Source organism: Pagrus pagrus (assembly GCF_965226575.1).
Source record: "Pagrus pagrus genome assembly, chromosome: 23".
Taxonomy (NCBI): Eukaryota; Metazoa; Chordata; class Actinopteri; order Spariformes; family Sparidae; genus Pagrus; species Pagrus pagrus.
This window is the reverse complement of record NC_140205.1, coordinates 3714720-3741961: the sequence shown is the minus strand read 5'-3', so window position 1 is coordinate 3741961 and position 27242 is coordinate 3714720. Positions and strand designations below refer to the sequence as shown.

The 27242-nt window shown below is 44.8% G+C and overlaps 1 protein-coding gene across 6 annotated transcripts; it reads left to right on the top strand.

Annotated features, from left to right (window-relative positions):
• Positions 1-6475: 6475 nt before the first annotated feature.
• Positions 6476-17808, top strand: gata3 (GATA binding protein 3). 6 transcript variants are annotated; one of them, XM_084345987.1, is made up of 7 exons: positions 6476-6886; positions 7049-7471; positions 8393-8926; positions 11096-11152; positions 11314-11360; positions 13687-13812; positions 16110-17808. In XM_084345987.1, the coding sequence occupies exons 2-7, from the start codon at positions 7237-7239 to the stop codon at positions 16401-16403; spliced, it is 1293 nt and encodes a 430-aa protein (XP_084202113.1). In that variant the 5' UTR covers positions 6476-6886; positions 7049-7236; the 3' UTR covers positions 16404-17808. The 6 variants fall into 6 exon arrangements, with proteins under 6 accessions (XP_084202113.1, XP_084202116.1, XP_084202115.1 ...); XM_084345990.1 differs by lacking the exon at positions 11096-11152 and having other exon boundaries at positions 8393-8869; XM_084345989.1 differs by lacking the exon at positions 11096-11152.
• Positions 17809-27242: the final 9434 nt, after the last annotated feature.

Genomic DNA, 27242 nt, shown 5'->3' with positions numbered 1-27242 from the left:
TGCATCCAGGCCGCTTACAGTCTCCTTTTACAATTAATTAAGGCTCGACTCCACAATATCCATCCTCCTCCTCCTCCTCTTCCTCCTCCACCCTCCTCCTCCTCTCATTTTATATCCGCTCCCTTTCAGAATTAACATTTATTTTTCTCCCCCCCTCCCTCCCTCCACCTCCTCCTCCTCGTCTCCTCCTTATTCAAGCGAATAACACAAAATTGATTCTCGTTATTTCCCCTCCTCATAATTAATCTTTTTATTACACCTTAATGATCTGTTTTTTCATTAGCTTCTATCAAAGACATCAGCACCTTTTTACATTGAAATCGACGAGCTCATCAGCGGCACCCCAAAAATAAGCACATCCAGGGGAGAAAAAAAAGGAAAAGAGAAGCAGATTAATAAATCATTTACTATCAGTGTGTGTTGTTTTGTAATTCTATTCAGATGTTGAAATACTAATTCCATAAATGCGTGGAGGCGCTGAATTATTCATTGGGGTTTGTTTTTGTTTAATTTCTAGTTTATACAACGAGGTTTGCGCCAATTATCTTTAATTTATTACCTTAATTGAATTTCTCTCCCCCCCCCCCCCAAAGATAGATTTGGGTGTGATCAGTTTACATTCCCTCCTTTCGAAGAGTCAAGGCGCAACATGAGAGATACCCAAAGCCTCCAGCATCCTCCTCTCCTCTCCCCTCTCCTCTCTCCTCAGTGCATTTCACAGAGGGAAGGATCGGATTTGCTTGGTGCTCCTTTCAATGAACCATGGTGTCAATAAGCAGGCTAGCAGGCCCCTATATGCTCCGGGTTAGTGCTGCTGCTGCTGCTGCTGCTGCTGCTGGATGCATATATAAGGAAAGCTTTGCCACCGTGCAGCTCCCGATCACATTAGCATATCGATACGGGGAAAGATTTGAGAGATTTGTTTGCGTTACACGTTGTTCAAATGTCGCTCTTAATTGCTGTGGAGTTTGGCGCGCTGATCAGACTCCACCAGCACCAACACCAGCAGCAGCACCAGCAGCAGCAGCAGCTATGGCTTCATCTGTCCTTTGTGGCTGAGAGGAGAGAGGGAAAAAGGGGCTCCACAAAAAGGAGGTGCAACATTTTGTGCGAGCACAAACCGTCCTTGTGCACTGACACAACACAGGCTGCTGGATTCCGCATTACGCGCCGTGGGAAAAAAAAAACGCCAAATCGTCCATTTTGAGACATTAAAACTGAGTTTTCTTTCATGCAACAACGAAAACAATTTAATTTGATGTGTTGTATTTAATGTTAAAGATTAACGACAGCAGTGGGCGTCACCTCGCGCGGTCAGGTGTTGCACTCGCCTCACCTTTATCTTTAAAAAAATAAATAAATCCTAAAAATAAGATACACATCGATTTATTTTGGACAGAAAAATAAAAACACACGTGCAACAAACACACATCATTATTTATAATTTGGTTTCGGCGGCTGTTAATTGTGTTCCTGCTCCTCTGAACGTGTGATGTGTGATGCTTCACACCCGGAAGCGCTGGCGTGCACAGTACAGTAAGTACGGTAAAGAGGCCGCCTTTTTACGCGCGTGTTTTCTGCTTCCTCGCGGTTGTGTTGTACGATGATGATGATGATGATGAGGATGATGATGATGATGATGAGGATGATGTGACCGAGGGCGCGCGCACCGCCACTCCACACCACCACCTCCACCTCCACCATCACCAGCAGCAGCAGCAGCAGCAGCTCTGTGTGTTCTTCCCCTTCCCCGTCCGCGGCTCTCACTCTCGCCCTCTCTTCCTCCCTTTCTTTCTTTCTTCCTTCCCCTCTCTCTCACTCTCTCTCTCTCTCTCTCACACACACAGTCTCTCTCTCTAAATGCCATCGGCGCTTCCATCTCTATGTCACTCTTTCTTCTTCACGTCGGCGGAGAAAAAAAGCCTCCATCCGTCGGTGCAGCGTCCGCCACGAACAGGTCAGTAAATATTTAGATTTTTGGCTGTGCGGAGCCTCCGAAACGCTGCTGGTGTCCAACGAGGGCTGCCTCTGTCCCCCCCCTCTTCAGTGAGCTGTGAGTGAATGAATGAATGAGTGACTGGGGATGGGTGATGATGAGGATGATGATGGGGGGGGAAACTTTTTGTGATTTGCATGTTTTTGCTTTTAAAGAATATAAATTAAGTTAAACAGGGGGGGCAAAAGGCGCATTTTTACGCGCAGATCACTCCGGCCAGGGAGGGAGGAAGCTGCCGGCTGCACCTCGGCTGAAAAAAAGGGGAGCTAATACCGGCTACAACGTCCACAACGACCGCCATTGTTCGCGTTAACGCCGCTGTTTTGTTGTTGTTGTTGACCCAAACCTGCTCTTATTTCCCTGCTGCCCTTTTTTTTTTCTTCTTCTCTCCCCCTTTTCCTGGATTGAAATATAAAAGCCTTTAAATATTTAGCCACATATCTTCAGAAACGCCCCCCCTTCCTTCCTTTCTCACACAAAATAGCGCAGATGAGGGGTTTTAACGACCTATTACCTACCGCTCAGGTTGGTGGTACAGGCAGAATCCCCATACAAGGCGTGAAATTGATCTGATTACCTTGCCGGCGGGTCATAAAAAAAAGAAGAAGAAGAAGAAGAAGAAGGGAGTCGGGTTTGCTGAGGCTGCGTTTTTCCAAAACCCGTTATTAGCTCCCTCCATCTCGTCTTCTGGTCGATATGTCTTGATATGGCGGTGGAGGAGAGAGAGGAAGAAAGAGAGAGAGAGATGTTGAGAATGAATAGGATGCCAAATTAAGGGCGAACTGTCACGGGCCGAGAGCTTTTCAACCGGAGAGGGCGAGAGGAGTCCTCCGTCGCGCACATGCACGGCCATTTTATGTTTCTACAGTGTCCCAAAAATAAAAAGAAACAAGCCACACTGGTCACTTGTTATTTTTTTAGTTAATTTTGTAATGTTATTAAAATATTAATCATCCTTTAAAGCGGGATTAAAAAGAAAGAAGCGGCTCCAAAGCTCGACAAACAGCAGCTACTGTGGTTTTCATTTGAATTTCGTTCCCACAGCCGAGATTCTCTGATTGTTGGGGTTTTGTTCCCGTCAGAGAGGAATGTATATAAATGTAACCCTCCTAAAAACAAAAAAAAAATAAAAATATGAATGACTTGTGTTTGGGACGCACATACAAGTGAGGGCTGGATGAGGTGAAAAGGGCCCCGTGCGTTAAATGAAAGATTACATCAGCGCGTCTGGCGAGAAGCGATATAGACACAGATAAGAATCACAAGTCAGTCAATTGGCAGAGCATTTTGTTTTTCTTTTTTTTCTTCTTCCTCTTCTGTCCGATGGGAGGAATGACAGAAAAATACTAGAGCTTCACTCGAAGACACACACACACACTAAAAAACAAAGCAGCAGGTGATTAATGCTTCAGCTTTATGTTAAATCATTCGAGGAAATTCACTTCTGTTCTTCAAGTTTCACGCCGCTCGGGCCGCCCTCGTTTTTTAGTTCTAAGAAGCCGGTTTGGTTCACATGCTGACACAAAAAGAGGATTTGTTGTTTTCTTGAAAAGACTAGAAAGAGTGTGATAGATGACTCACAGCGAGCAGCACTGTAACATATAGACTCTACCTGCGGTGCTGTGCGGGTTTCTAAATGTATAAATGAGCGCACTTTGCCACGATTTACGCATCACGTCTGGATTGACTGGGCCTGTAGCTGAATTTAATCAGTGATGGTGCAGCTTCGCCGTTATACCAGGCAGGATTTACACGGCTTTCATTATCCATTATTCACATTTAAAACACTTTCTGTGCGTGTTTTTCTATTTCTTCTATTTCTTCTATTTTATTTTGCTGTCAGGAGGAAAAGTTCACACCAGCTGCGGCTATTTTTGGACCTTTTATTTTGAAATTTCTGAAATTATGGACCCAATTCCCGACAGCTGCGCACACGCGTTTTTATTTCTATATTCTAAAAATAAAAACGAGCGTTTCCTGCGTCTGTAAATGTGCTGCTATTTTAAAACACATGCACAAATACAACACGAGTAATGATTATTATTGCAGTTGTATTATCAGCAGGCGCATTGGTGTTGAATTATCATCGTCCTAATGTTTTATTGTCGTGTGATCTTATCTCCCTGACCTCTGATTAATCAGCTGACGGCAGGAAATTATTATTTACGAGGAAAAACAATGATTATAATTGCTGATGAGGACATGCACAGGAAGTTGAGGGACAACACACACACACACACACACACACACACACACACACACACACACACACACACACACACACTTCATCCCCCCACACTGGCACTGAGATAATCCGTTCGTGTCTTTAAATTTCTCAGGCTGCAATGTCGAGAAAAAAAAAAAAAAGGAACTGTGCCATGTCGTGATTTTAATCAAAGCTGGCTGACATAATCACTCAGAAATTATCTCCGCCATCAGCAGCCGGACTGGCCCCTCGCCTAGTTTTCTTTCTTTCTTTTTTTTTTTTATGAATCAACCTTTACGCACAACAGCGCTGCTATTTGTAGGCCATTAAACTTACAAAAATAGACCAACACAGGGCCCCTCTGGGAGCGAGAGAGAGAAGAGAGGCGCACTGTTTCCTCCCGCCGTGGCGACAGATTGGGATTATAAATGACAACTTTTTCTTTTTCTTTCTGTTTTTTTTATTATTTTTTTTTATAAGAGAGCCAGTTCTTGAATAAGCTCCGGCGTTATTGACACCGAGGCTTGTGGGGAGAGTCGAGTCACGGGGATGACTTCCCATGTCCCGTTTCTCTAAGCTTCGATACATCCAGTCAAGAAACAAAAAAAAAGGAGAAGGAGGAAAAAACATAATCGGGATTTTAGGCTACATTCACCGTCATGTGTTGCCTCTGAGCACCTATAACGGGACTTTGTGGATAATGGCTCCGCGATACTTTTCAAGAGGATAATTACACGAGTCCGCTGACAGCTTGACAATGGCAGCTACAGCAGTTTGCATCCAAGTTCAGTCTCAGGTTTGCCTCCCTCCTTCTCTCTCCCTCTCTCCCTCTCCCTCTCCAGGTAGGGCTCTCCTGGAGAGAGGAGAAAAATACGACGCGTTGCCAAGTCCTCTCTCAGTCTGCGCTCCCACGCGCCCGGGCTGAGAAACCTTCCACAATCAAAGAGGGGCGGAGGTGGAGGTGGAGGAGGTGGAGGGGTAAATAAATTGGAAATTAGACGCAAACAAACAGAATGGAGACGTCACCTGGAGGTTAAACAACACACCTGATTGATTCCCGATGATCGATTTCACTCATTTTTTTTTTTTTTTTAGCGCAGCCAATCAGAACCTCGAGCCCACCTGATAGTCAGGGTGCCGCTGATCATACCTACATGGTGCAAGGGCGTGCGCGCTCCCGCTGCCTGCCTGCCTACCCACCGCGCGCCGTGAGAGAGGGTTCATTTCCTGACTGTTTACACCGCGCTGACGTCACATCCAGTGGCGACACCGAGGCTTGCCCCCCCCCCTCTCCCCAAACACACACACACACATACTCCATCTACTATTACTGCCAATATGAAAGTATAGGAGGAAGCTGCACACATGAAATACTTCCTCCCCCGAGGAGAAGCCCGGGTGTGAGTGTGGACACGGGCTGAGCTCCTCTGATGTGGAGGGAGGAGGGTTGAATAAATAATACCACAAGACTCTGGATCCAGAGGAGTTCACTGACAGGCAATAATTATTTTTATTTTTATTTGTATTATTATTATTATTATTGTTTTGTTGGAGACTCTGTGAGCTCAGCCTCTCGTGCCCGTGGTGCGGAGATGTTTAGACTAACGTGCCTGTCACCGCGAGAGGACGCACTGTCACAATTTTAAGAGCGAGCATGTCCCGCAACCTGCCGCTGCTGGCCCAGAGCAACAGGCTCCTCTTCTCTTTTTTCTCTTTATTGCTTTTCTGTGCGTAAAACAAACTGCAGCAGAGAGTTTGGGAACGAAAAGCGCACAAAAAAACAACTTTAAATCTGTTATTTTATTGTACTTTTATTTAGATTTTTGTCTCCAAAAGAGCTCGTGTTTAAAATGCATTGTTTAATTATCGTTACACTTTTATATTCATGCTCATTTTTGTAATTTAAAGCTGTCATATTAACTCCCTCCACCTCTGCGCGCTCCCATGAGGGTGTGAAGTTTTATTAGGGGCCTCCAGCAAAAAAAATAAAAAAAATCCATATTTTAATCAAATCTTTTTTGACAAGGTCATTGCAAAAAAAAAAAAAATCATCTTGCAGCACTTCTTCTTCTTCTTCTTCTTCTTCTTCTTCTGCATCTCTCCTGGCTCACGTTATATTCAATTAGGGGCAGGCCCCTCCCCCTTAACTGATGACACTGACAGACCCTCCTTAAGTTGCGTCGCGCCACAGCTGTCTGCAAGCATTGAGCTGCCTGGCGCCATCCTGAAAGAATGCCTTCACTGTAAAAAAAAAAAAAAAAAGAAAAAAAAAGGGAGCTAGAGAGAGAGAGAGAGAGAGAGGAGGGAGAGAGAGAGTGAGTGAGGTAGAGCAAGGGTGAGTGAGTAAGAGCCACACAGACGAGAGAGAGAGAGAGAGAGAGAGAGAGAGGGGAGCGGAGTTAATGGAGAGGGCTACAACTGCGCACAAACACAGATTTGATCAGTGAGTTTGACTTGCTGGTGCTGGTCAGTGTGTGCAGTGAAGACCATCCGCTGCAAACAAGCCTCCCCCCGAACAAGCCTCCTGCTACTAACTTGTTGAGCCGGGGCTGAAAACACTCACATTTCTGAGAGGGGAAGAAGAAGAAGAAGAAGAAGAAGAAGTTCAGGAACTCAGCGTGGGACTGGATTCCATTTTGGACGTATTTATATGTCAACAGCTTTTGTTGCATTTGTAATGTGGGGTATGTTTCGTGTTTAAATATCCTAGTTTTTTTTTTTTTTTTTTTACTTTTCCTAGACAGCCGCTCCTGCTTGTTTTTTTTATTTTGTTTTTTTTAAAATGCGTGCTGCATGTGTGCAAATGTGAGAAAATAAGACGATACATTCTCCTCTCTTGTCTCCAGGTGATCGGAAGCAAGCGCGGAACCTGTGGATTTAACGTTTTAAAAAAAAAAAAAAAAAACGGATTTGGGACTGGTTGTTTCTTTATCTCTTGTGACTTGTGCCGGTTTTGCTTCGGCGTGCATGAACATTTGCTGAAGAGAAGAGAGGCGGAAAAAGAGAGAGAGAAAAGAAAAGAAAGAGAAAAGCGATGGAAGTAAGTGCGGACCAGCCACGATGGATGAGCCATCATCCCGCGGTGCTGAACGAGCAGCATCCCGGCTCACATCACCCGGGCCTCGGCCACTCATACATGGACCCTTCGCAGTATCAGCTCGCTGACGATGTGGATGTACTCTTTAATATCGATGGACAGGGGAACCACGTCTCTCCGTACTATGGAAACTCTGTCCGGGCCGTCCAGAGGTACCCTCCTCCTCCACACAGTAAGTACACGGCCCTCTTTAGGCCTTTTATTTAATAATGTGCACATTATCCCGTTTAGAGTCCGTGTGCGTAATGCATCCCTGCAGCAGATACTCCATTACTGTCACCGTGTTTGGGTTTATTTATATTATCTGACTGTTATCCGGGACCAGGTTTCGGTTTTGGCCTGATTTGACGTTGTCTTTAAAAAACCTGAGAGCTTAAGTGTTGTGAAACCACGCTGTAAATATGTATGGTTTACCTCCAGTTTGTCTTTGGTTTCTGTCTGCCGCTTCTATCCCCCCTTTCACAAAATGACACTCAGCTGACTCACATGTCAAAGAAGTCTCTCTCTCTCTCAAAAAGCCCGTGCGTAATTTGTTTTCTGGATCAATCGAGTGTTTGGTTACGGATTTAAACAAATAGACGTGTTGGCACAGGAGTCGCAGATACACCTGGAATATTTTGGTGGTCGCTGTTGTCACTCCTGAGCGCATGCACAATATTTACCTTTATTATTATTACTATTATTATTTATTATTATTATTATTATAATCTGTGTTCATCATCATCAGAGAGTCATGTGTGGAGTTCCCTGTATTGTAGCCTTTAACTTCCTCAACAGTCAATCACGCCTTAGTTTCTCTTGAGGCTTTTTATTCGGCTGTGGCATCAAGGCCTGCTCAGTGGAAATGGAAAAAAAAATAAAATATGCACAACTCTAGTTTACTGACACGGAGGAGGAAGTTTTGTGCATGAAAATTAAATCTGTGTTGCGTGATTTATGTTGAAAATAAATGTCTTTTAGAATTAAATCTGTGCGTAATTACGCGCCGAGTCCAGGCCTCCCTCTAACGTGTAAAAATGTAAATGTGAATGTGTGTTTTCTGCGTTGGAGGTCAGCTCCTGATGTTTTTCTTGTGTTTTCTCTGCGGCTCCAGGTAGCCAGGTGTGCCGTCCCTCATTACTGCACGGCTCTCTGCCCTGGCTGGAGGGGAGCAAAGGCATCGCCCCGCACCACAGCACTTCTCCCTGGAACCTGAGCCCCTTCCCCAAGAACCCCCTGCACCACGGCTCCCCGGCCAGCCTGTCCGTCTACCCCCCGGCCTCCTCCTCCTCCCTGTCCACCGGTCACTCCAGTCCGCACCTCTTCACGTTTCCCCCGACCCCTCCGAAAGACGTATCCCCGGACCCCGGCATATCCACCCCGGGCTCCAGCAGCTCCGGGCGGCAGGAGGATAAAGAGTGCATAAAGTACCAGGTGACCCTGGCCGAGAGTATGAAACTGGAGTCAGCTCACAGCCGGAGCGTGGCATCAATCGGTGGAGGGTCATCCTCTGCCCACCACCCCATCGCCACATACCCATCCTATGTCCCTGAATACGGCCCAGGCCTCTTCCCACCAAGTAGCCTGATAGGTGGGTCACCTTCTAGTTATGGTTCCAAAACAAGACCAAAAACAAGGTCCTGTTCAGGTAGGCGTGCGCTTTATTACATTCCCTTTTGATCTAACATTATATTCCCCAGATTTGCAGCCTTAATGATCAGCCATGTTTAATCTCATACTTAAAAAAAGAAAAAAAAAAAAGAAAAGAAAATGCCAGTGAGCAGCTCATCCATCCCTCACATGAAACAAGGCCACACAGGTCAAGCTGAACTCTCAAACATGCAGGCGCGTTAAAAGAAAAACCGCCTCACAGCTCTTTCTTTCATCACCTGATAATAATAATAATAATAATAATTAGAACAATATCAGAAAATGAATTTAAAATTAAGTTGAAATATCTTAAATTAAATTAAATAGCTGGAAAAATATCAACAAATCCTTTTTTTTTTCCCCAAACAAGAATTTAATTCCCAGACTTTATTGAATATTTCCTTCCCTTTCAAAATAAAATCATCATGATTAAAAACCGGGTTCATAGTTGAGTGCTCAGATTAATTTTTTTTTTCCATCTTCCTCTGCACTGACTAACACAGCACAGAGAGACAGAGGGGGAGACAGAGGGGGGGAAGCCAGCTCTCTGGGCTGTGTCGCCCCGTTTATATGTTTAAGATAATCCCATTACTGTCAGACCAGTGCACGCCACAGTTGCATTGTTTACCCAGCGGTAGAGCACCGGATGCTGCCTGTTCATTCACAGGGAAAAAGCGGGTGAACCGTCGCCGTGGCAGAGTGCACGAACACGGCGAGGGAGGGAGGGACAGAGAGGGGAGAGGAGAGAGGAGAGAGAGAGAGGGGGGAGATGTTTCCAAAAATTTGCGAGGAGGGTAATTATTTTAAAGGTTACTGCTGCGCGCCTGGATCATAAAGAGAAGAAGCAGTTTTCTGTAATGAGATTAATATCAGCGGCTTTTGATGGGAGTATAGAAAACAGTGGATTAGTTGATGCATATCATCGGGATTATTCTGCAGCACACACACTGCGTTAATGCAAAGAAAGATTTTTCTTTTTTAATTCGCGGATAATGTGAGATAATAATGTGCGTTTAGAGATATTTCCCCACCGATCTCTCACATCTTAAACATTGTGCAGGCTGCGACATTTACATCCGATCAGTTCCTGTTTGATATCAGCAGCGAGAAGGAAAAGAAAGAGAAACACACAACACACACACACACAGACACACACACACGTCTTCTTCTTCTTCTTCTTCTTCTTCTTCTTCTTCTTCTTCTTCTTCTTCTTCTTCACGTCCCAGGTCTGCTCGCATGTCTGGCACATCTAAAAAAACGCGCCACGGACCCGCACTGACACACGTCTTTGTAAAGTCAGTGTGTGTGTTTTTGCAACTCGTAAAAAAAAAAAAAAAAAAAAAGGGGAAGTGCGGCTGCATGAAAATGCAAAAAAGGGCTCTCGGCGTTTGCACAAAAAAGCGCTGTGTGCGTCTCTGCTTTCAAATAATGTGAGTGTGTGTGACTGACTGCAGCAGCTCCCTTGTTTCAGTTTCAGGCCCTCCTGCCTGTCTGGCTGCTGCTGCTGCTGCTGCTGCTGTGGACGCAGACTGTTAGTGCGCGGCTCACCTGTCGGTGTCACTAGAGAAGTGCCAGTCAAACGTGAACAGCACTCAATCATTTCAAAACAAAGGGCACGAGCAGATCCAGCACGCAAATTATTAACGTTATTATTATAATTATTATTACAATGAGAGAAAGACAAAGGCCTGTTCCAGCAGATCTAAAAAAAATAAAACAACACGGACTATTTTAGTTTGAAAATCCTGTTCAAGGACACGAAGCTTTATTTAAAACCATTTCTGCTTATGGACCTTAAACACCCACATTAATCACATGTGCTCAATGTGTGTGTGTGCGTGCGTGCGTGAGAGAGTGTGTGATCAACAACAATAGTAATAATAATAAATAGCTGCTGCAGTAGGATTGTTATATTTGCATTTATTATCCATGTTTATGTTGTAAAGATGCATTTTATTTAGAAAATATCTGCATTTCCTGTCATTAACCTTCATTTTTTACTCCCCCTCACACATGCAAGACTTTTATTTTGTATTTTTTTTTATTATTTTCTTAAATATGTCAAAGGACCAACTGACCTGGACACTGTCTCCATGTTGTGTGCGTGTGTGTGCGTGCGTGTGTGTGCGTGCGTGCGTGCGTGTGTGTGTGTGTCGGCCTCTTGCAGAAGGTAGAGAGTGTGTGAACTGCGGGGCCACGTCGACTCCGCTGTGGAGGCGGGACGGTACGGGTCACTATCTGTGTAACGCCTGCGGACTCTATCACAAGATGAACGGGCAGAATCGCCCTCTCATCAAACCCAAGCGGCGGCTGGTACGTCTCCACCACGTTTCTTTCTCTATTGATGACATTCTCCGTCTCTCTCTCTGTTTTTCCCCTATCCAGGAAGAAGTAGGCCTATTAGCTGCAGGAAATTGACTCGACAAGTGCAGGTCTCTGTTTTCAGATACTACCATAGAAACAAAACTGCACATTCTTATTTTTATTTTTTTTATATATATATTTATATATATACACAAATGCCAATGACGATGCTATTTTTTTATTTGCAAAAGAAGGAAATTGTCATTGATTCTGTTAAGGCCCCCCTTCATGTGTATTTCTTATTATTTCTTTGGAGATGGTTTGCCTCCATTTAAAAAGAGAGATCTGCTTCCACTGCAGGCCTGCATTCAAAACAAATATACAAAAAAACAAAACAGAAAATCCACAATGAGCTTTAAACGTTTTTATCATTCAGGATACTATTTTTCTTTTTGTGGAGCTATTTTTTTTCCCTTGCAGTTATTTCAGGGAAAGCCCCTCTCGCTGCAGAGCTGCCTCCTCTGAGCCTTTCAGAGGAGTTCCCCTCAGCCTTCCTACGAAAAAAAAAAAAAATCTTTCGAGGCACAAAGATGGCCGTCCAGTCCCAGCCCCTGCCACTCCTGGACCTTCTCTTCTCTCTCTATTATAATGTGAAAACCCGACTTCCCAGGGAAAGGGCTGCCGGATATCTGAGCAGCGCAGATAAAGTCGCTTTTAACAACACAAGCCTCCGCTTCCCCAGTCAAAACATTAAAGGGGGCTGCGGAGTCCAGAGCCAGAGCCAGAGCCAGGGCCAGACCAGCACACAGTCACGACTTGAGATTTGGTTTAGTGTTAGAGTCATGGGCAGGTAATCACCACGACACGTCTGACCCCCTTTATTTATTTATTTATTTATTTATTTACATGAAAGATGCAGGAAACATCTTTTAAAAAATTAAAAATGGAGGGAAGTGACATCAGATCTGATCATCTGTGAATAAATCACATTTTATTAATCAGATTTAACAGAAAATATAAATAAATATTTCGAATATTAATGAGCTCACGTGATTTTGAGGTGTTTGAAAGCTAGAAAAGGTGGCAGGGTCCGCCACAATATAAACACAAGTGGGGGGGGAAAAAACAGCATGTTTGTCCCTTTAAGGGAATTAAATTTAAAACTACATGTTGCACCTAAAAAATAAAAGCTGATGAAGGTGGTGAGAGTGCACATCATCACCATCATCATCATCATCATCATCCTCCAATCTGATTGGTTATTCAGCCCGCAGCAGCAGCAGCAGCAGCAGCAGCAGGGGTTATTAGGCCGCCACGTGTGTATAATTGGAAATCCCTCCCCGAGATAATGTAGTCCCTTTACGTTGCAGCGTGTCCTCTGCGCTCACCTGTCTCTATCGATTGTTTTTTTTTCTTTCTTTTTTTAAGAGAGATTATCACATCAATGTCAAGCCACTGCAGCAAGACACACACACACACACACACACACAGGCAGCTAAATCCATGAGGAAGACATGACTTTGACTGTGTCAGGATGAAGTGAAGGGTTTTTTTTTTCTGCTGGTAGCCTGCAGCCAAAAATACACACACACACACACACACACACACACACACATATCTTTTTTAATTTGGCGCGGCCACGTGGTTTCATCTCACTGCTTCATGTGTCCATGTGTCCGGCCTGCCTGCTCCCATATAACACACACACACATGTTCTTCTTCAGGTTAAATCAATATCTCACTTTCAATTGTTCAACGTCACGAGGTCGCCATTTAAAAGCGAGCCTCCGTGGCACAAACACGCACTTTAAAGAGGAGAGAGAGAGAGAGAGAGAGAGAGGAGAGGAGGAGGGGGAGGAGGGGGAGGTTTAATCTGATTTAATAGCTCTCCCATTTCAAGGCACTGCTTTTATGTCCTTCTGTAAATATTTATTCTGCAGGAGGTATGCGCTCTGTGACGCTATTTTTAGCCTGGGGTGAAAGCAGCTCTGTTTTTTTTTTTGTTTTTTTTTTTGACATTTCTGCCTTTATTTGAAACTATATTCAGCTCGAACAGAAAATAACTCCTATGGGTGAAACATTGAGAGTGTGTATGAAGCAGGTTTTTTAAAAAAAGAAGAGTGTTTTTTAAAATGTGCAATGAAAGAAAATTAAAAAAAAATGAGTTTTCTTTATTGCATTTTTTATTTTTTGGAGGAGGATGCCATGCATACAGGGCTGTGGCAATTACGCACAGACATCCCAACACTCAAAATTTAACCTGACGTGTTTTAATATCTCACATTTTAAATTATAAATACACCTTAGCGCCAAAATGTGAACTTTACGCGCTAAAAAATGCGCTTTTTGAGGCCCTGAATCTCGGTGTCAGATCTTCCAGAATTAAAACCTGCATGTTGATTGGTTTATTACGTGGTCATGTGACGTTTTTTTCTTTTTCATTTGTGTGTGCAGTCCGCAGCCAGGCGGGCAGGGACGTCGTGCGCGAACTGTCAAACGACAACGACGACGCTGTGGCGGAGAAACGCCAACGGGGACCCGGTGTGTAACGCCTGCGGCCTGTACTTTAAACTGCACAATGTAAGTAATAAACCTTCATAGGATTATCTGAGCGCGCACATCTTGAATACTTGATTTCTCTCTCTGTGTGTGTGTGCGTGTGCGTGTGTTTCCCTCTCCATCCTCCTCCTTCTTGAATATTTGATCTGACTCTTGTCCCTGCAGAGACTTTCCGGGCCACGGCTGATAACAAATACTGTAGAATTAATATGATTTATTGGCAGTAAGTGCGAATCTAAAATGTTTAAGACCGGAGTGAACTAAGCCCGCAGCCGCCTTGATTTTGAATATTAAAGAAGAAGAGAGGGGGCTTAATTAAAATTCGATTAATTTCCAGGCCGACACTTTCTTTTTTTTTTTTTTCCTTCTTCCTTATTTCGAGCCTTTTGGTTTCCAAAGCGCGCCTGGGACTCCCGAGTTTCCCCCCTTCTGACCACCAATCCGTCTGATTCGTTTTGGGTCGGTTGGTGCCTCACCACATCATTTCACATCCTCAATCTGAAAACCCCCCAGGGACTCGTTTTATCTCCTCTCTCTCTCTCACTCTCACTCTCTCTCCTCTCCCTGCCTGCACAAAGCTGTCACTTTTAATCAGGGCAGCCATTGTGGTTGAAACTAATAATAATAATAACCAGGCTAACTGCTCTGAGGCCACATGTAGGTAATATTTCCTCCACCGTAAAGGTTTTGCCTATATCCCCCCCCCCCCCTCACATCCCTCTGTGTGTCACGCACAGCGCTCCCGACCCTGTTAAATCACTTTCCCATGTTGCTTTTGGCACACGGCTGCAGCACAAACACACTCAAGGTTAAAAAGCAGAGAAGAATAATATTTCCCAGTCGCACATTAGCATCTGGAGCTGACCTCGACCTCGGGGCGTAATTGTGAGATAAGTTTATTTTTGTAAAATCCAGACTTCTGTGTCCCCGAAACACCTGATGGCTGCAGACTGTTGTCCCGTAAAGCCGCGGCCGAGATAAGGAGCTTGTGAAAACTGAAAAAGTTGTTAACACCTAAAAACACAGACGGCCTCTTTTCAGTAATCGGGGGTTTTTACTCCGCCGTGTGTGAAAGGTGTCTTTGTCATCTCTTCTTTCTGCGAGAGTGCTCAGCTCTGACACCTCCGAGGTTTCAGGTGGTTAGCTGCTGATGTTAGTGGAGAGGATGTGCGAGGCTGTGCAATGAGTATTCTTGCGGTGGTCATTGACTCAAACGCCCTGGCTCAGCTTTTGTTTGATGTGCCGGGGTGGTGGCGGCGGCGGCAGCGGCGGCCGAGCGCAGGCCGGAGAGGCCCGAGGCTTCCTCTGCGAGACAGTAGACATCTGAGGCATCAAAGAGCGCGGGGGCCTGACCGGCTTTAAGGTGGGCGTAGCATCGCCTCAGAGCTGGGAGCGCAGGCAGAGAAAGTCACCCAGTGTGGAGCCACATCTTAGAGAGTGAAACCACATCACTGGGGACGTAGGGGGGGCGGTGGTGCGGTGGCACAGACGGATCTCTGCCCTCCGCTAATCATCGAGGCCACTCTGCTTAAAGAGTCAGTGAAAAATGCCAATGTCTCAGACGAGAGCGAGGAAGAAATCCCTGTTCCCATTTCCCCGGGAAGAAGCGCTCAGAAAGATCAGGAAAGCCAGTCGGCCTCATCCACCCTCCCCTCGTAATCCTGCCCACAGCCGGAATTCCATCATCCAGCTCTCATTCCCGGCTAAAACCTATGCTGGAATACGGCAGCTGGGGCCATTTTGGCCAGGAGACGGGCCACGCGGTCGAGGAGGAGGAGGGTGGAGAGAGGAGGACTTGGCCGACGCCGGCGGTCGTCATGGCCATGTGTCTCTGTGGTCGGCTGTCCGCTGCCAGACTCTTCTCCGTCTCTGCTCGGCACACGCTCTCTCCATCTTCCCTCCATCTTTTCTCTCTCTCTCTCTCTCTCTATTTCTTTCTGGCATGGACGCAGCCTCAGATACAGTTCGGCTTAAAGGAATCAACATTTAAATCCAACCCCAGCATGCACACGCACGCACGCACGCACACACACATTGAGTATATGTAAACAGTCTTGTGTTTCAGGATGGGACAGTCAGATTAGGCTTGTAATGGGACTCCATTACATGTTATTATGTCTCCCCGAAACCCCAAAAATCTGCCGAAACGCCACTTTTCCTGTCTCGTTTTCAAACTTGGTGACAGCGTCCACTCAGAGTTGTGTCCCGTGATGTGAATGGATCCATAACTCACCGCCGTGTTTTGCTGAAATTGAAATTTCGTTGTTGTTTTTTTTGTGACGAAATACTAATCTGCCATCTTTTCTGTCTTTCGAGAGCAGATTAACCGACCTCTGACCATGAAGAAGGAAGGCATCCAGACCAGGAACAGGAAGATGTCCAGCAAGTCCAAGAAGAGCAAAAAGTCCCAAGACAGCATGGACGACTTCTCCAAGAGCCTGATGGACAAGAGCAGCTCCTTCAGCCCGGCCGCCCTGTCCCGCCACATGTCGTCCTTCCCTCCCTTCTCGCACTCCGGCCACATGCTGACCACCCCCACACCCATGCACCCTTCCTCCAGCCTCCCCTTCGCCCCCCACCACCCTTCCAGTATGGTCACAGCCATGGGTTAGACGTCCCCTGAGCTGCGACGCCCCCGATCCCCCTCGGCCTCGCCACCACCACCACCACGTCCCTCGGTACCTCTGCTGACCTGCTTCCACATCCCTAAAAAGACAGACAGACTGCTCCTCGGCCCGACCTTCGCCCGCCGGAGCTGCGGTGCGAGAACGACAGGCTTTCGGCTCCTTTTGTCCTCAGTTGTATCTTATTTTTTTATAAAAATCAAAGAGTACCTCTGCGATGTGAATGCTTTGCAGAACCTGACTTGACTGTGGCGCACTGACCTCCACAGGGGGAAGATTTTCTTTTTCCCCCTCTCCAACCCCCTCGGGGGGAGAGGAAGAGCATTTTCTCCCCCCCCTCCCCCCAACGCTGCCGCCACCAACCACATCGAGGCTGTCCTCCCAGCTGATCCACATGATAAGGAGCTCCATTTGTGTACAAAAAGCCATTTTTTTTTCCACGCATCACAAAAACAGACATGATGAAAAAACTTTTACAACGCTCTCTCCCCGAAAAATTTCCGAAACAACCCGCCTCTTCTTCTCTCCTCACCTTGCACCTGTGTAACAGGAACAACCCCCCCGACCCTTCCCCCACGCTCCCTCTTCTTCTTCTCCTTCTTCTTCTTCTTCTTCTTCTTCTTCACCACCTCGCTGAAGACGAGGAGAGACAGACGTTGAATATATTTGTACAAATTGTATGAAATACAGTACATTTAATGAAGACTTTTTAATTAAGTAAGAAAAAAAAAGAGGAAACATGCCCCTGGGCAGCTAAACGACGACGAGAAGGGTACGAGTCGCAGCAGGTGGAGAGACTTGCCAGCCGGAGGAGTTTGAGGAGAGGACGCCTCGGAGGAAAGAAAAAAAAAAAAGGGAGGAGGAGGTTTTAAGAAAGACGAGAGGGAGAGACTTTAAGAAAGGGCAGGCCTCGCTTTCCGCCTGCGTGAATTGTGTTGCATTAAGTTTGCAGAGAGTCGGCGGCTCTGGCTGCAGGCGTCTCTCTTCTTTTTTTTTTTTTTTTTTTTTTGTTTTTGGATGTGCTATAGGTCTCGGGCAATTGGTTTGTGTTGACGCACGCACCTAAACACACACACACACACACACACACACATGCACGCACACACACACACACACACACTTGATCACCTGAAAGACTTTTCTTCCTGCCCACAGATTATATGCATTGTGAAAAAAAGTTCCTGTATTTGTTATTTGTATGTATAAATCAGAGTACCAAAAATACGAAATAAACAAAGATGTAGAATTATTTCTTTATGTTATGCAGACTGAATGGTTGTAAAAATTTAATAATAATCACTAGTGTAAAATATGACTGCTTTTTTGTTTCGTAAAATTTTTTTTTTTCCCTCTTTGAAAATAATAAACTAGTTTAATCTCTGTTGACATGTTAGCGATGTGGTCGAGAGCCGTCTTTTCTGTCTCTTTCTGCGCCGTGTGATCTGTGACACATCGCACTCACACTCTCACACACACACACACACACTCACACACACACACAATCCCCCGCCCACTCACTTCTCCCCCACCACAACCACAACCAGTGACACTCCACCATCGCCATCTTTTTTTTTCTTCTTTTTCTTACCCAGCATTCACAGGAACGACGACTACGGTCAGTTGAGCACAAACAGGAAGAGCAGAAATAAACAGTGGCAATGTAGGAACAAATCAAATGGCGGGGTCGGAGAGGTCAGGCTGCACAGGCACGGCGCTGAAGGGCCCTTTGTCTCGTCCCACTGATACATAAATACACACCGACTGACATGCAACGCCGCGCACACATCAAACACACATCGGTTATGTAGCGAGGAGGAGGCATCAGGAAACGGCATCGTTTCAGGCACCTTCCTCTGACTTCATGTCAGGCCTCGTACACATTTTACATCACTGAGATGATGACAAATAACCATCTTTATTTAAGAAACGCTGAAACCTGATAAAATACCACAAAAATACGTATAGTAAAGTCAAATCTGTCCAATCTAGAGCTTGAAAATGAGCTAAAACTCTACTACTGCTGCTCAGAAATGATTCAAGTGTTCAGCTGGGAAAAAAAGAGGAACTACGTCGGTTTCGGCCACTGAATTATGTACAAGAACACTATGACCTATGTTTTTGTATCAGGACCAGGAAGTTATACCACCTCTGCTCAGGATTCCCAGGGTAGAGTCTCCAAAAGCAGACAGATGAAGTAGTTGCAAGCGACCAATATGGCACCATGCACGACAGCCTGCACCTGACACACAGCAGGGGAAGACCTTGGTTAGCTGTGTAGTTACAGATAGTCTCGTCTTATAGAGCTGAAAACACACTCGACACAGTCGCATCAGTGCTGAGTGACCACAAGTGTCAGATCAGACGCAGATAATCGGCCCAAGCTGGATTTTTTAGACTGATATGCTTAAATTAACTTCAGACATCCAACATTTGAAATGATTTCTGTTTCTGAGGTTTGTCGATGTGAACGTCCCATCACGACACGATCAGCTGCTGCAGGGAAATGCAGCCAGTGACTTCTGCAATGTTCATGCACAGAGGAGACCACACACGACCGCACTCGTCAGACGTTGTCTCAGTTTAGTCTTTTGCATCATTAATTTGTCTGCAGGCCAGCTCATTGAAGGTTTTCACTCATACGGTGACTCAAACCTGAATCTGTGCGGCATCTTCCATACGAGGCGACGCAGTTCAAAGTGCTTCACGGATGAAAGACGACAAAAAAAACACAGATGAATATAAAATGTAGAAAAAGACGAAATCAGGCCTATTATTCACAGAACGAGAAACGAAGAAAAGAAAATCAAAACAAACAAATATTGAAGATGAGTCCTGTGCACGCAGAGACAAACAGTATAAAAAGAAATACAATTAAAGGAACTATGAGGAGGATGTAAAACAAAGAAGGCGTGACGTAGGATCAAAACTCATTTCCACAGAGGTCCTGGCAGTATTTGCAATTGCAGAGTGATCATAAACTTAATGAAACATGAATCATCTTTAACTTTTTAACAGGTTTTTTACCAGTGAAATGCCAAAAACACCCTCAACAAACAGTCCGAACGCTGGTTCAGACTCTGGGCATCCACTCGGGTAAATGTTCCCAGACGGGCCGCAGGAGCAAACAACAAGATGCCTCGTCTCAAGACATCCAACTAGAAACCCATTGGCCTCGTTAGATCGATCCACTCTTACGTTTGCTCTGGTTAGCCGTCGTTGAACGTCCCTGCACACTCTCCACAACACACCTCCCCTGCTCCAAAAAAAATCATGTGGACCGTCGGGAAGCACATTTCCAATATCGGAATATATTTGCACAAGTGGAATGCCAAATCCGGCCGGCTGCAGCCCTCTCATGCCTCCCTGCAGGAAAAAGGCCATACAGAAGTCAGGTATTTGGCGTCATTTGTTTCTGAGCCGCTGTGACCAATCGGGAGATTTGCTCCTGTGTTTTAATAGCGAGGTCAAGGGGGCATGTGGAATGAGAATGGGAATGGTGTGTGTATGTGTGTGTGTGTACAGAGGGATTGAGGAGAGCTTTGCCCCGTGGTGGGACCCCATGGCCTCTGGCTGACCTTTTTCCCCCTGGTGTTCGGCTGTGGACGTCTGCCAAGGGTGGCTGGATGTGCAGCGACCGGCTCAGGTGAGGATGAATGCGGATCGACGAACTCTCTGTGATCTTTTCCAACCCCTCTTCTTTCCTCCATCATCATCGCCATCGCCGTCACAAGCCACTTATTTCTGTCTCTCTCTCCGTCTCCCTCTCTTCCTGCGTCTGCCTCTCGTCTTTCAGGTGAGGACGATGACAGATTTGTGGGCGTAATCGGCTCGGAGGAATAGTCCATCTTCATCCAGGCTGCGCCGCTGTCACCGTCGGCAGAGGTCAGGTCAGATTTGGGGTCACGGTCTCGGAGGAATTTGCTGACTTTGAACGCTAGAAATGCACATTTTTCATCAAAATGGCACTTTCAGGATGAAACTTTCTCACAGAAAGCTCGTTGATTTCCTGCGACATCACTTCTTTTTTTCAAAGACACACATGTAAAATGATAATGACATCTTTGGTGAGTTAGGGTGTGTGTGTGTGAATTTTGTATTTTCACAACAAAAGAGGCAAAAACAAAAAAAAAATCCCTTCACATTGATTCCCCACAGTGCTAAAAATGATCAACATCCCACCACAGGAAGTAGAAACTTTGCACAGGATGTGTCAACACCTCTCTTTACAGTATTATTGGTTTCTGGTTTTGGGTGTGTTCCACTTTTCTTCTCACACACATACACAGAGAATCGTATTAGTAATGATGGTTTGAAGGACGGACCGGCCCGTGTGATGTGGGGGGGAAGCTGGCTGTGTGTTGTGGCTCGATGAATCCTCTCTCCTGTCCCACACACAAACTTCATAAGGGTTCAAACATGTCCAGATATCTCTGTAGCAGCCGATATCTGCCTAGTTTGTCCTGGTTGTGGGCTTCAAAGATGTAATAGTACTCATATATGTAGTTTCTCTTTAATCGTAGGCAATGGCTGACTTGGAAAAACACCTTTTTTTTTTCATTGTTTATTGCACTTTGTACAGTGTACAGTTGTTTACCACTGGTGTGGTGCTGGTGTGAGCATTTAGCCGAAGTGTTAATCATCTTCCGCCTGAGGTCGACTTTTACCAGAAGGGTCCATTTGAATGATACACTTTCGTGGTATTCACAACTTCGAGTGGAAATTTTCTGACTGCCCACGTTCACAAGTTGTGATGTGCTCCATTAACCGCACGGAAAAAAAAAAAACATTTGAACTTTCCTGGTCCTTTTTATCACTAAAAATGGAAAGTGGAAAAGAAAAACACAAAATAACAACATTTTTAACCACTCAAACTTCAACAACATGCCAGACATGGCAACCACACATACTGGGCACAAACCACTCCGTCACTTATTGATTTAGCCTGTTGTTAAAGGGACGGATTGACATTTAGGAAGATGCACAAGCTTGATAGCACTCGTATGTCTGCAGGGACAATACGACGCTAAAGCTAGAAGCCAGTTAGCTTAGCTTAAATATATAAATACAGAAAACAGCTAACCTGCCTCTGTCCGACAACAGCTTGTGGTTTTGTCACGGGAAGTAAATGCTTTTATCTCTACGGATGAAACAATATATATATCATGTGAAAGCTTTACAGATGCTGGTTAGCGGGTTTTGTCACTTTCAGACGGAGTCAGGCTAACTGTTTAAACAGACAATGTGCAACATGTTGATTCGAGAGCTTAAGCAGTGCTCGTATACATAATTATTACCTTTACACAGAGCCAGGCTAGCTGTTTCCCTCTGTTTCCAGTCTTTACGCTAAGCTAGGCTAATCGTCTCCTAGCTCTAGCTTCATATTTAGCATACAAACATGAGAAGCGTTAATCTTCTCACCTAACTCTTACTAATAAAGAGAATATTTAATTAAATATGAAGCAATTTCCTCTGAACCTCACTAACTAACATGTTATATTGTGTTTGTTTAAAAGACCAGAGGTCACTGCACCCGGCCAAGAAACAGTCCGACACGTTACCCCACTAAAAACTTGTCATTTTCATCCACTGGTTTCCATATTGAATAACCAAACAACGTACTATAAGTGCTGGTATACATAATTATTACTCTCAGACAGAGCAAGGCTAGCTGTTTCCCCTGTTTCCAGTCTTTATGCTAAGTTAAGCTAACTGTCTGTTCAGCAGACAGATGTGACGTCTAACTCTCCGCCAGAGAGCAAATAAATCAATTTGTCGACGTTGTCCCCGTAAGCATTTAATATCTAGTGAAACAATTTCAAATGAATCACATCAATTTTCATTACATCATACTTTTTGACATATCATAATATATAAATAACCCTGAACTGTAATGAAGATGCTATAAATTCACCCCGAGTACACGTGACAACCTTTACGATAAAGGAATTCTGATGCTGCAGGACCCTTCAACAGTCATCTCAGCCTTAAATTAAAGGTGTTAAAGAGTATTTTAATGTTTCATAGTGAGCTAACAGTGACCTTAATGAAGTCTGTGCTATCTTTAATCTGTTCTGACATCACTTTGATACCCATATAAGACACTTTACACAGTTTATATAGTATCATATAAATTATTATAGGATTAGTCCTTTTCGAAAGTAAATGGCTGTTGTTGCTCTTATCCTCCCTCTTTGTTTACAAAGACCTGGAGCCTGAAACATGAGGGATGAGCCGCCGCGGCATTGTGGGAGTTCTCTCACTTGTTCGAGACCCCCTCGCCACTTTTGAAAAGAGCAGCCTCGCGCTGCATTGTCTCCTTAACAATCGTAAATTTGAACCATAATCTCCCGTCACAACATAGCAGATAAAAGATAATTATCTCTTTTACTGAGGTGCCCTGGGGCTTCTTGGACGGCCTAGCAGACAACGTGCCTAAACCCTCATCCCACACACACACACACACACACACACACACACACTCTCAGACTTGCAACAGGCTTTGGGAGGCTGCTGCCGCTACGATGAGAGATTCGTCAGCAGATGAGTTTAAAGTGTTTATGCGAGTGTGTGCACACCAACGAACCGCGTCCAAACCATTTCTTATAGCTCGGAATAAAACTGATCTCTGCCTGATTTATGCAACGAGGCTGTAAAACCCATTATTCTCAGCTGTTTTTTTAATTTAGGAATCGCTTTTACAGAGTACTCGGTGTACTGGAGGTGGCACAAAGTCCATAGGTTCACGCCGGGAGCAGCTTTGAGGTGCAAAACCTCAGTCTGTGACGGAAAGTGTCATGTCGGAGTGAATGACGGCCTCTAAGAGCGAGAGGTGACGTGTTTCGAGGAAAAGCTGAGGCATCGCACGAAGGATTTGGGTTAAACGGAGGTGGAGAGGGGAATATTTCAGGGAGAGTGGAAGGCTGCATGAGTGAAATATGAAACGTAGACTTGAGTTAAAGGTGCAATATGTAAGAACTGGCCACCTGTGGAATTCATATCACCAGCGTAACTGCTTGTTACTGCTAACTGCAGCTGCCGTTAGCTAGTTAGCTCAGTTAGCCATGCAGCTAGTGGTTCTATTAGCTGACTGGAAACTCAGAATCTGTTGGTGTTGTATTGCATATACTGCACCTTTAAAGCAGGCATGATACGTTTATTAAAGTAAACAACATTAAAGGAATAACTATGCCAAGACTTGGACGAGAAGATCAATAACACCCTCACATCTGAACGTTAACAAACAGGTAACAGCTAAGCGACAGTTAGCTTAGCTTGGCATAAAGACTGGAAACAAGGGGAAACAGACAGCTAACAGCTCAATAATCTGAGATATGTGTTATTCATAAGAGGCAGCTTTTAAAACAGAGCTGGGCTTCCTGTTTAACCCCCTCTCTCCGGTCGTTATGCTAAGCGAAGCTAACTGTCTCCTGCTGGCGGCTTCTTTCCTCTCATCTCACTTTTGGCAGGACACCAAACAGGTGCATAATGTCAAAGTGTCGAACTATTCATTTAAAATGCACATTCGTTTTCAAGGAAACCTTCTGAGGAAGAACAATTCTGTACTTCCAAGGAATGATGTGAGGAAAGAAGACATGTCAAAGAAGTGGCTAACGTTCGCTAAAAATAACATGTAGCTTAACTTTTGGTTTGTATTTTAACTTGTTGAACTTCACAAAGCTTCCTCGTTGGAAAATCTGACTTTACTTCTCCAAAGTTAAATGTTTTTTCCATCAGATCCTCCTGTAAGCACCTTCGTGTGAGAGCACCTCCATGTACTCTGCTGTACCACACGGCCCTCAGGACACGTTTACAGCCTCGTCCCCTGGTTGGCCCTTTGTAACGGACAGCCGTCTCTCCCAGCCCCCGGGCCAAACTGAACCGCACCTGTCAAAAACTCCGTGGAAGAAGCACATTTGCATGGGCCTGCATCCACAAACTGTCACTGGGGTTTTACCCGACGTCGTATGAAACCTTCACCGCACGTCACGGCGAACGAAACACTGAGCCAAATCACCTGAGCCACGCAGAGAGCAACTGATAGCTGACTGGCGTCTCTTAGCCGCATCACGATTCAACAGAAAAGTAGAGCAGACAGGTGCTTGTATTCTGCTCGTTTGGCTGCAGTGCCAGGGGACATGCATTAACTAAGCTGTCTGATGACACGATCTTGGCAGCATCTGCAAAGGTGTGTTTGAAGAGTTTCACTCCGTTTATATCTGGGCCAAGACGTGCATTAATCACCTTTTAATAATCTGGGTAAGAAGTTGATGTCTTAGAACAGATGTTGCAGCTTTATATGATCCATTCTAATTTTTCCCCTACTTCTTATATGACTGAATACACACAAACAAGTGTTATTTTTTCACTATGTTACAAGGAGATTTAGACTAAAGCGCCCATGCCCAAAAAACCTGCAAGAAAGAAACATCTGCTCTGAAGGATTTCTTGGCACGAAAAGTCACATTTAGAGATGCAGAATTTCACATCTCACTGCACACAAGTAATTCCTTTTATCTGCGTTAGATTCAATAGTTTCCAGGAGCGAACTGTGTGTTTTTGTATCCGACTTCTTAAGGTTTTGCTTATCGAGCCGTCAACACATCACAGATTCCACACAGTAGGGGCCAAATGATTAGCAAATTACGTTTGATACATCAAACAAAATTTAAGAAAAATGAAAGAGACATTCCTACGTGAGATGGGTCCGCAGGCTGCAAGAAAGTATTTTATCTCACACAGAAATAAACTTCTAGGGATGTGGCGTGCAGTCAGACTTGAGCTTTGCATGGTTTAGAGGCTGGGTGTCCTCAAAAATAAAAAAATAAAATAAATGCATGCACACCTGAATGAGACACATTGAATAAAAATTAAACAAGGGCCTACAGCCGTGCTAACGGATCTTTGAGTGAAATGCTAGCATCAGCATGCTAACATGCTCACAACAACAGCGCTAACATGCTGACGTTAAACAGGTACAATGTTAACTATATCCATCAATGTGGGTTAGCTATTAGCATGCTAACATTTATTTCATTTCGAAATGTCAGTACTTTTGCAGGTATTTGTTCAAAAACCAAAATGCAGGTCGAATTTTGACCTGATGGTGGCGCTACATCAGAAGTCTGAGAATGACCAAAGTTATTACAGTTCATCCTAACGGTTGCACAAATGGATGCACCAAATTTCGTAGCAATCCATCCAATATTAGTAGAAATATTTTACCCGCAAACCATAAATGGCGACCACATAGAGGATCACGAATGTCAGTACGATGCAGCGTCTGGGAACCATGAATGCCCCGCAGACTAGTACCAATCCATCAAGTTTACATGATAATGGCGCAAAAGGAAAAGACAGGCGATCACCAAAGTCAGCAGGACTCTGGGCACCATGAATATACTGTACGTACCTGATTTCATGGCAATCCATTGAGGAGTCAATGACCATGCCGTGCCACTAACGAGGCTAAAACTGGAGGTTGTGTTGACCAAAAAATGTAAATCAATATACTAACAGAAAGCAAAACAAGCTCACTGGAGTTTTTTGTTTTGTGTGGTGGTGTTTGCCACAGGTATAACGAGAGTGTGAAATACAATCCAGGAAGTACCGTTCGAAAAACCAACTATGGGTTTGAAGGTTTATCAGATTCCACAACACTGCACAGCGGTTTGAAACACTAGCAGAGCATTTTTACAGCTCTCAGATATCATCACAGTGGCAATCAATTTACCCTCCCTCCCAGCAATCATGAGATAAACACTGGAGATAACTTTTACCGTTAAAGCCGCTACGAGGAACTTTCAGCCGTTGTTGATTCTGGCGGCCCCTGTGGACAAAAGTGGTATGAGCACCACAGCCACGGCCCAAAGATCTTGACCTGGCGAGCGTGTGGATGAAAGAGGCATTGGTTTTTTGAATGAAATAGTATTATCAATGGGCTAAAGTAACTATTTGTGGCTATGATGGACTAATAACTATAATATAATGATGGTAAAACATTGTTTTAGTGCCGCACCACCAGACTACAGAGCAGCTTCTTTCTTCAAGCTTTGGGCCTCTTCGTTTATGACTTATCCAACCTGGAAAAGTCAGAAGTAGGCCTGTTGATAGACATTAAATAACTGATGATGACTGCATATAAATAGCCAGTCTTATTGCTAATGTTGTTGTTTATGTAGGTCATATAGAGCCATCAGAATTAAATCGAGACTATTACACAACCAGTTAAAGACTCTGTTTGGATTGTGTGGTTATGGATTTGGCTGTTGTGTTGCTAAAGTCAAGAAAAAGTTTAACTTCCCTGCGTTTCTGGAGCTTCTGCATTGGGCCTCCTGCTGTGTGGATGCAGTTTTTGATGCCGTGCTAATGTCTATTTGAACACAGCCTTTTTAAACTTCCTCCTGTTGCTCAGGAGTGAATCCACTCCTGAACCTGCTCACCTTTAAAGATGTCGAATATTGGCACAGGTGACTGCTTATTGGCAGCTTTCACCCAAAAATTCCAGTTCCACAGTTGGCCTTCAAACCCAGTGTAATTCCAACTCTAACTGCAACCAGCGAGTGCATGTGTGATCATGCATGTGTCGACTGCCAACAGTTAGAGTAGCTACCTTACTAACAAAGGGACTGCTGTGTCGGTCGGCTGTCCAGAGCCCCGGGGCTGTTTACACATGCCATTGTCTCCTGCGGGCCAATCAGACAAGCCTTATTAGGTAAATAAGCCTGCTGCGGCCAATCGCTGGCATGCACACCAGGATCTGGGCTGGTTATCTGCAGCACCCCAGGAAGTGGCAGAAATGAAGAGGGAAGTGACAAAAGTCTCCCTCCT